Source organism: Ixodes scapularis, unplaced genomic scaffold, assembly GCF_016920785.2.
Source record: "Ixodes scapularis isolate PalLabHiFi unplaced genomic scaffold, ASM1692078v2 PGA_scaffold12__126_contigs__length_90152505, whole genome shotgun sequence".
In the NCBI taxonomy this organism is placed as follows: Eukaryota; Metazoa; Arthropoda; class Arachnida; order Ixodida; family Ixodidae; genus Ixodes; species Ixodes scapularis.
This window is the reverse complement of record NW_024609838.1, coordinates 61777994-61788133: the sequence shown is the minus strand read 5'-3', so window position 1 is coordinate 61788133 and position 10140 is coordinate 61777994. Positions and strand designations below refer to the sequence as shown.

Genomic DNA, 10140 nt, shown 5'->3' with positions numbered 1-10140 from the left:
GGCAGGCCTCAGTGGAAAGAGGCTTCAGCATCAACAAGCAGGTTGCGGTCGAGAATTTGGCAGAGCTGTCGTATATTTCTCAACGAGTTATCTGCGAGGCTGTGAAAAGCCATGGTGGCCTGCTGAACGTTCCGATTTCAAAAGAGTTGAAGGCGTCAGTGCGCCAAGCCCGGCATAGGTACGCTGCATACCTAGACGAACAAAAGAAACAAGCACTGTCACGACACGCAGCTTCAAAGAGAGAAGAGCTCGAGCAAGAGCTTGATAAGATGCACGGAAGGAAGTCAAAGCTTCAAAAAACTCTCAAGTGCCTGCTGGAATCTGCGGACCGTTTTTCGGAAGAAGCTGAAGCGAAAAACGACCTTACCTACTTAGTCAAGGCAAACAGCAAACAGAAAAGGAGCTGGAGATAGCTTCTGTGGAAAAAGAAATCCATGCGAAAACTGCGCTGCTTCCATAAGTCTTGTAAGCAAATAAAATTTTGCTAACACTCCTTGAATTTTGCCATTTTTCACCCTTGAAATCCTTGAAAACTCCTTGAATTTTCAGTCAAATATTCTGTACGAACCCTGCTGATATTGCCGGCACAGGTACAAGCTCTCCGAGAAACAGCGCGCTCGAGACGAGCCGCAGGTGTACGAAGTCTGGGTCGGCACAGCGAGGCCACGTCTGGGTTCCGGATCACCAGAGCAGGGGCGGGTCGCTCTCACGTCGGCTGATGACGTACCCTTGAGCCGTGCAATATAACGGGCGCAGCCGCAGACGCATTAAAATATCTGTTGAACTTCACTACGCAAGTTATCCTACTATTTCAAGTCAACCACCGCCAGGCTCGTGTTTCAACAGTACACCGCCGGCTGGGTGTACTGTGTACGCTAAGGGAAGAGAGACGGTTAGCAGCGGGTTTTGAATGCCACCAAACAATGACTCAAGAAACCCCTGCCTAAGGACCTGCGGCACAAGATGCTCCAACTCCACTCCTGGCACGCCACCTTGTTCGAGTCCCCGACTATGTAACACTTCTCAGAAGAAAGAAGAGCACGCATAGAAAAATAGTTTGGAGAATCGGAAGCAACCTTGGTCAGCATGGTAACAATGCCCCGGCAACTCCTTGACCCTAATGCCCCCAGAAGTAAAAAAAAAAAAAGTGAGTTATAGTCGTTTTTATTAGGAACACACTGACTGTTTAGGAAAACTATCGTTAGGAAACTAATGTAATACCCCCTTTTTTTCTACATCTAAAGCACATTACCTGAAAAGTGCAACTGTGAAAACAGAATTTCCAAAAAGTAATTTATTTCATGCTAACATTGCGATGAAAAATTTGAACAAAGACATCGACAAAGTCAAAGAACAATTCCACAGTTGCATTGCCCACAAAAATCCTGTCGGGAAAAACAATGAAAGAGTCTTTTTATCCCATTAACAAACGATAGTTTTCCTAAAGTGAAATTAATGCCAAAAAGTGGAAAGGAGAGAAATGCGCTCAAAGTGCTCCAACCTCGACCTTTTCTTTGGCATCGGTGGACCGAGATTTATTTCTAAAAAATGAACTATGCAGTGTAAACTAATGAAACATTCTGGGAATACTCAGTAAATCAGGGGTCTCAGACATGTGGTCTGCGGCCCGCAGGTAACCAGCTACAAGTCCCGGTTCCCACGTGTCGAGCGCTAAAAATGGCATGCGCCCCGGTGATCTCATCTCGTCGACTCATTTCCCCTCGAAAAGTAGCTCTGCCCTTTAATCCATTCGCTACCAAAGCCGGCGAACCGCCGGGCATGCCGCCGGGCATCTCGTCAGGGGCCATATTGCCAAAACCGGCGATTTGCCGGTCTGCATGAATTTCTGTTTTAAAGAGTCATTCATAGATGGCGCTATGTAGACTTGGGGTAGTGTAGTTAGATACATTGCCAACAGATGGCAAGGGTTGTTCTGTTCGCTGTCTGTTTGAGCTTGTTCTTTTGTGTGTTGTCTTTCCCACTTGATCGCTGCCTGCTTGGAGAAGATGGCAGCATCCAGGGTATGGTGTGGCCTTTCCAACAGTGAAATCGGAGATATCCTCTCTGACAGCTATGATGACAAGACATCTGGTGGGGATAGGGAGTTTTCGGAGCCTTCTGTAGACAACGGGAGCGATTCCAACAGCAGTTCCGAGTCCGAATCACGAGAAGGGTGCACCGATCGTGCGACACCTAAGCAACTGTGCATGGAGTGCTTAGAGATCTTTCATACGAGGAAAAATTTTTGAGGGCCTATTGATTTAAAGACTTGAACAAACCACTTAAAGGGACACTGACACCCCCCAAAAATTTTTTTTCATTTTTTGCCAGGGGCTTTATTATGGTGTCGGAGGACTACCCAATTAATATTTTGCAACAGAGTAGCGTATTTTTTTAATAAAGCCGAAAGACGCAACTGCTCGAAACCGAAACCCAACGGAGGTCGGAGAAGTGGAGAGAAGAGAGTTAGTGGCGGAAGTCACGTGGCTACACCCGACCGTGCGTTTTTTTTTTTTTGTTGTTTTTTCTCCTCTTTGTAGCAGACGACACGACATGCGGCGCGCGATGCAGCGTGCGGGAACTGCTCGCCGGGCGATTCTTTTGCAGTTATGTTTGTTACGCTCGTTGTTCTGTACTCCAAGATGAGTTGTTTTGTACATTGAGGAGTCGGAGATGAGTAGCGAGTGCCCGTGGTGAATTTCCATGATCGGCTCCGAAAAGAGGTCCGTTTTTTTTATCGTTCCCCATCTCAGGGTTTACAAGACACCCAAGATGTTGCGTGAAGAGCTGGCTCACATGTCCTGCGTCCGAAAAAAAGTGGCATTGTGCGACAGAGTTTCCGAAAGATCAACGGGATCGGGACCATTGGCTGGCTGCAATTCCTGTAGAACATATACGGGCACCTCGGAAAGCGGACGCTACCTGATTTATATGCTCCTTGCATTTTGTGGAAAGTGATTACATTGAGTTCGCAGGTGTCAAAAAGGAAATCACATACCATTTAATTCAGCGAAGTATCGTCCGCAACATTGGTTTGTTTCTTCAGTGATGATTGTAAAAAAAGAAAAAAGATACGTAAACATCGGGAAATGCTTGAAAAAAAAAAGTTTCACGGGGGATCGAATTTGGTCCTACCGCGTGTGAACCGGACGTCTTTCCCACTGCGCTACTGGGGGATCTCTTTACTGGTGGATCTCGGTCCTTTGTAATAATTAAGCCGGTAAACTGTAAGTTGGAAAGTTTGCTGTCGATTTTTCTCTAGCAAAAGCACTCCCGAGTCGAAGTCGGGAAGCACCACGCTTTGGGGACATTCGCACCTAGTAAAGAAATCGTACGCGTGCATATTCAACTCGAAGTAGACACGTCGTGCTTGACGTTTGCGCGAGCGATGTCTTCAGCCACGAGAAGGGAGAGACGGCTCGGCGACGTCTTCGTGCAAATCGGCTTGGTGGCCGGGCGTGTCGTACGGGATGAATACCAATTCTTTTGATCAGTTCCAAATTTCTCTTTTAAAGGTAGACAGAATGCGCCGGTACCGCGAACGACAGTTCTGAAATAGAGGCCCCACGCCCGTCGTCCGCTGCCATCGCCGTCCCCGCGAGTCCCACGATACGCGAAACGACGAACGCACAGAATGTTTCCGGTTGTTTGTGGAACTTTTTTTTTTCAATCAACGTATTTACAGCTTTTTAGAAACCACAAAAAATGGGTTTCATATTTTTTTCTATTTTTAATATTGAGTGTGTGCCTTCAGTGACCCACGACTTTGAATAAATATGGTGGTCGCATCGATACCTTAGAAAACGGCCCGTGACCTCGAAAAAGAGAGTGAGCGAGACCCAAACCGGCCAGTTCTTGATCGGCGGTTTTGCGGGCGGAAAGAAACCGAATTTCGAGCCGCAAATTCTGTTCTGGGTAGTTGAGCTCTCATATGTCACGTACAACTAAAAACCTCGGCGAGCATAAATACCCTGTCAGTGTCCCTTTAAGCGTGTAAATAAACATGTTTTCTTGTTTTCCGCACTGAGTTTTACTGTAAAAGCTTATTAAATACAAGCAAACCAGTCGCGCCTAGTGTGGCCGTTTTAGGGGGAAAACATGCGGTACGAACAACCCAGCAGTACGCGGTAGCCCCCCCCCCCCCCCCCGAATGGGTTAACATATTCACATGGTTTATACTTATCTGTGTTCATCTGCCCCTTGTTTCGCTTTATTGTTTGTTTCCCAGCATTTTCGTAATGTAGAACTGTTGCACTAATAGGCTGCAAGTGCGGGCTATTCGTTGAAGGATAGATCTCGGCTGCGCAAGCTCTCGATCAGCCAGTGCAACCACCAAATATAGAGCTACGAGCTCGGGATTCTTGCCTTCAAAAAAATATCACCATTAAAAGACAAGTATCTGCTCAGTGTTGTAATAAAAATCGTGAGGAAAGCAAGAACTGCCCAATTAACCGATTATTTTTTTTAGAAACCTGTTGAGCTCTGTTAATTCCCGAGTTAATGGAACAACGGGAACGACATTGTACTTATTCTCTTGCTCTATTAAAAATGGCAGAACGTTGGCGGGGCAGTGTCATTTTAATTCTTATCACATCAAGTCAGGGCCCAAAGTAGTAAAAAAAAAGAAGATAGAAAGACTGGCAAAATTTTGATTTTACAAAAAGCATAAAGAGCGAGGTCCCTTTAAAATTTTTTAGCCCCCCCCCCCCTCCCGCTTTCCTCGACAGTAAAACATTGTTTTATGAATCTTGGAAGTATGATAGCAACTCGAGATCTGAATTCAGTGTATTTCCTGTCTAGCCACAATAGATGCGGACAAAAAAAGTTAGCATTTTTTTATCTTTTGGGAAATTTTTTGAGCCGAGTCCCCGAGTCACGGCCCACCCTCCTTTTTTTTTTTCCCCCGAGAATTTCAGGCGGTGGGGGTTGCGATGACTGGATATTACAGTAGTTTAGCTTGACTAATAGTTGAGGGCTTAGGGAACCCTAAGGAGAAAGGGTCTGTGCATCTCCATTTGAGAACCACTGTTCATTTTGTGAAGATTGTACAGAAACTCCAAGACAGGTGCACTGAACAGCTCCATTTTACTGAGAAAACTTCATTTGGACACTGGCATACAGCCGAGCTTAAGAGTGACGCACAAAAACTCAACGAAACATTTGTCGTTAAATATTTGGGAAACCTGAGAGAACTCGTTCAATCTGCAAGCTTGAACCCTAAAAAAAAAACTTAAAAAAAAAAAAAAGGAATTACCATGACACTCTTTTGCAGAGCTACCAGCGCCCCCTGTACGGGCACTTTCTCAGTCTCATACCACACAAATCAAATGCCACGTGTGCACACGTCCGTCCATTCAACGCAATTTACATGCTTCCAACACACCTCACTGAATGGTTCTTTCTCCCACCGCGAAAATGTAGAAGTTTGCCGACACCCAACTTGCCAAGAAAAGTTCTTTAGTGTAGATGAAGAGGGGACAAAAAAAAAAAGTGAATGGTCGAGTGGCAATGAGCTTAAAGTTCCTCGTGCACGTGGTGAGGCTTGGCGCCCTCTTCTCCTGCCACGACCTTGTCCGAGCAGGCTGCAGGCGTGCTGAAGTCAAAGTGGTACTCGCAGCGATTGGGCTCGGACGCGGACGTCAGTTGGTTCTCCAGGCCGCAGTGAATGTCCACCTGAAGGAAGAGATTGTATATTTGCGTTTTCGATTTTTCTTTTTTTAATTGGAATACTAGGGCCCTTTTCGTCAAAGCAGAAGGGAAAAAAGATGTTCACAAATATTCACTGTGCATTCAAACTTAACAAAAACAATATGTGTCACAAATACTGACTCACCTACTTAAACAATTTAAAGGAGCTGTGCAACAATTTCAGGGCTTTGCTTAAATAATTGTGGAAGTTGATGCCTGACACTTCTGTAGTGAACTACAGAAAACAGATTTTGCCTGGATACCCTAGTTTTTATTTAAAAAAATGAAAAAGATCCAGGTTTTTACCGCCTCTCAACTCGTACATCATCTTCCGGGTCACGTGCGCAGTGACGTCACTTGAGAAGGCGCGGGGTTCCGGAAAACTTCTCTCTTTAGAGTCATCAGCGAGCAGTGAGAACTCATCCGCTCGCGACCGCGTGACCACGTGCTGGCGGGCGCCCCGCGAAATATGCGGTGAAAGGAGGAAAGTCTCATTTGAGTCCGGCCATCCCGTTTTTGCCCGTCCGGCGCTGTCCCCCTCCCCCTCCGGCTTCTGGCGGCTATTCGCGGTTTTGTGGACCTAGGATAGATGGTGCCACTAAAACTCCGTATAATAAAAGTTTTGTCGATGATACTAGGGTTTTGACGCATTTATATATATAATGGAACGACAAGATTTATAGAAAAGTTACCTTTAATCGAGCAGGTATTCGCACAACTTGCTATCTCTTTTACAACTACCCAAGTGACGTCACGCCGCTTTGTTTCTCATGGCCGCCGCTCGTGGCTGCAGGTCGGGAAATATTCAAAGTTTTGCCTCGCTATTACGCGGCGGAATCGCAAAATTTCGATGAAAGGAGGTGTGTTTTCTGCCATTTGCAGTCTTGGGTAGTAACGCGTTACTGGAACTTCGTTACTTTTTTGGTAACTTGTAACTGTAACGAGTTACTTTTTAAAAATGTAACTTGTAACGGTAGTTCTATTACTTTTTCTAAGGTGACCTTGAAAGTAACGACGTTACTTTCGTCGTTACTTTCCAGTTTTTTTACGAATAATATATCACTGAATGAGGTACAATTTACCCATTCTTTGCGCTTTTCAAATTGTCTGTTCCGACATTTCGAGTGTCACGTTATTTTTTGCACAAACTTGTGAATGCGTTTTTTGTCGGCATTCACGACCTGAATATAGCCACGGGTAGATTTGGTTAAAAAAAGAGCAGTTATCTTTAGCACGCACTTGTACTTTGTGACTAAACACTTGCATCTTAGTATCTTGAAGAACTATCTCTTTTGCGGTTTTCCTTTTTTTCTGTAAAAACGCCTTTTATTCTTGTGAATCAAGCGTGAAACAGCAATACACGCGGAGGGCACAGCGAATGTTTTGTATCTTGATTAGCGCCACCACTCCGCACTGCGCATGTTTCGTATTTTGATTTGCGCCACTACTCCGGTGTAGTGTCAGCAGTTGAGACAAAATTTACTGCTCTTTGCACGGGGGTTGTTTCTGGCTTGCCGGGTACAAACTTAAATATACCCAGGGACTCTATGAACCCAGCGCAATTGTCAACGAGCCAGCAATATGCTAGTGCTACCAAGGATATGAATGTTGATAAGAACAAAAAAGAACTACCATGGCCGGCGTACAAAGTGTATTTTGCTGTGGTGGAGGTGGTTACTAACAACTTGAACACAGAAAACGGCACTCTGTTGCCTTAACGCCTACCCGACAATCAAAAACCTATTTTGGCGAGACAACACAGCAATCCCATCCAGCTTGTCAGACGAGCGCCTGTTCAGCAAGGGCAAGGACGTGTTCATTATCAAACGAGGGAAACTTTCAGACACTAATTTTGAAAAGCAACTGCTGCTAAGTTACAATATTAAGTAAAAAGCACACTTTTTTTATGCAAAGAAACTTGGTGAAAAGCGTTTTCTAGTTTTTCCTAATTTTTATGTCATAGAAAAGTAACTGAAAAGTAATGTCGTTACTTTTTAGAAGTAGCTGTAACTGTAACGAGTTACATTTTTGTTTCGGTAACTGTAACTTGGCTACTTTTTTCTGAAACTAACTGTAACAAATTACTTTTTAAAAGTAACTTACCCAAGACTGGCCATTTGTGACACAGTGAACAATATCAAAAGCAGAAAATACCAATTCTTTCAACATTAAAATCGTTGCACAGCTCCTTTAACTAAGGGGTTCATTTAACCGGATTTCAAACAATCGACCTAACACTAAATTACCCAAGCATGAACGAGAATGCTGGGAATGTGGGCCAGCATGCTGCAAGTGCTGGCATCCGCAACAGTTGTAAGGCAAGAGCCTAAAACAAATGTCACCTTGCACGCGCACTCGTCAACGCCTTATTTTGGTTATTTACTTCGCATCTTATATACGGGGAAGGTGAGCGTGTGCCACATAGACCCATATTCCCAGCATCCTCATTGACTGACGCCTGGGTTATTGAGCAATAGGTATTCAGGGATACAACAGTTGACAAGAGGCTAGGGCAGAGCACTCCACTGAATTTTAATTTTGCAAAAGAGAAGAGTACAGGCAAAACGGAGCAATTCTGCTGTCTGGCTACGCTGATGTGTGGCACGTTCCCCTGTAACCGCTGAACAGACAGGCGCACTGGCGTCATTCGTTAAATAGCCTGCTTAATCGGCAAGACTATTTTTAAAATTTTTTTACACAATATTTATACTGTGACTTTAAAATAATTCTGATAATGTTGTAGGCAATTATTTGTCACAAATGTCATGTGTACTACTTGAACTTCCAAATGCTGCAAAACCTTCGGTCTAGTCATAAGCAGCTTCCAGGCTACCCGATACATAGATGGAGTCTGTGTATACTTTCGTCGCAAGCAGCTCGAGCAAAGTCAAATGCAAACGTGTGAACCAGCTTTTAGGTTTCCCGAGTTTCGGGGTAATAACGTCAAGTGAAAGATTCTGAAACTTATCAAGCTCTAGGAACCCCTCCCTGTCTCCACAATGGTGTAATAGGCGGCACAGAAGCGTACAGACCTTGTAAACAGTACTGAGTATGGCTCACAATTATGCATCCATAGATAGCTCAGCTCGTACCATACAAAAAAAAAAAAAAAAGACACTTCAAGAACACCTGGCCAAAAAAACAAAGGCCCTTCATGAGTTGAAGTCAGGCTTTAAAGATCACCAAGATACTGCCAAACTTGGGAGTCACTTTTAACTTCCCATAAAACGGTTTTCTCTCGAACAGTCGGCACTCTTTTTTTTTTAAATTTAAACTACAGTAAACCTTTATTAACTCTAACATGAATATCTCAAAAGATTGGTTAAAGGGCAACTCCGCTTCATTTTTGATATTTAGAAAACTATGTACCCTCTTCAGTATCATATAGGAAGACCCCATGTCAAATATTACGATCTAATTCCGTCTATATATTTAATAAACTGGCCAGCGAACCTTCAAGCGAGCCAAGTCGCCGAAATCTGCCAACTCTAGCGTGCGGCGCGAGGCGCAATCATCAGCGCAGTCAATGCCACGGAGTTGGAGCGGCCAACGCTGAACCACTACGTCAGAGGCATGCATACTTCATTCTCACGTTTTGCTTGTTTTTACTTTTCGGAGCGAAATTTAACGATGACGTCATGAGTTTCTCCTCCCGGTGTTGGCTGACCGGGCGTTCACGTGATCACCGCTGCCCTGCGCGCTTATCGGTCTGTTTCTCCGCTCCCTTCTCCTCTTTCGTCTTCTCCCCTTCCCCCTCTCCCCCGGGCCATCACCGTCCACGCCATGCAAAGCAACCTGCCCGCGTCCAAAAAAAAAAAAAAAAAGGACCTGCCCGCGTTGCGTGTCCTGTTTCTCGCTCCCTCCCAAACGTCACAAGACCACGTGGTTCGACGTGAGGTGCCCATGACTGTGACGACCCGAGACCAATGTTGCCTGACGCAACCGAAGTTTCGGTTTCGGTATCTGCTGATGTTTAAATTAGGATTACACAAATATTATTCCACATTTCGCGAATCCGAAGACGTAGAGTTGTTGAGTATTACTTTGTGAATGTGAATCACATGGAAGCCTAAATTTTTCGGAATTGAGCGGAGTTGCCCTTTAAGTCGGAAATTTTGTGCGTTGCGAAATGGATCCCCATAGGCACCATGTATTCTGACATCGCTTATCTCGAAAAGTTTCCCTGACGAGCATCGTATATCTCAAAACTTTGCCTGCAAAAATAAAAAAAATAAAAAATAATAATAAATATTCCTGAAAGGACACTGAGGCCAAAGGAGAAATCTCCATAGCCGACGAAGCGACTGTGACCCAGAAATAATGTTAACAAGGGGAGAGAGGATCATGGAAGAAAAATAAAAGATGGAAGCGCCACAAACGCGTTCTGGGTGGGTGCACAGAACGCGATCTGCCGAGCGACGATTTAAGGGGGCACAGTGACTAGAGGTTGAA

The 10140-nt window shown here is 44.6% G+C and overlaps 1 protein-coding gene across 1 annotated transcript in view; it reads right to left on the bottom strand.

Annotated features, from left to right (window-relative positions):
* Nucleotides 1–5062: 5062 nt before the first annotated feature.
* LOC8043022 (glucosidase 2 subunit beta) overlaps nt 5063–10140 on the bottom strand; it is a 62915-nt gene continuing 57837 nt past the window's right edge. Inside the window, exon 15 of the mRNA XM_029980157.2 lies at nt 5063–5673. Coding sequence (XP_029836017.2) covers nt 5515–5673 — 159 coding nt within the window. The 3' untranslated portion in view covers nt 5063–5514. The remainder of the gene's footprint in view (nt 5674–10140) is intronic.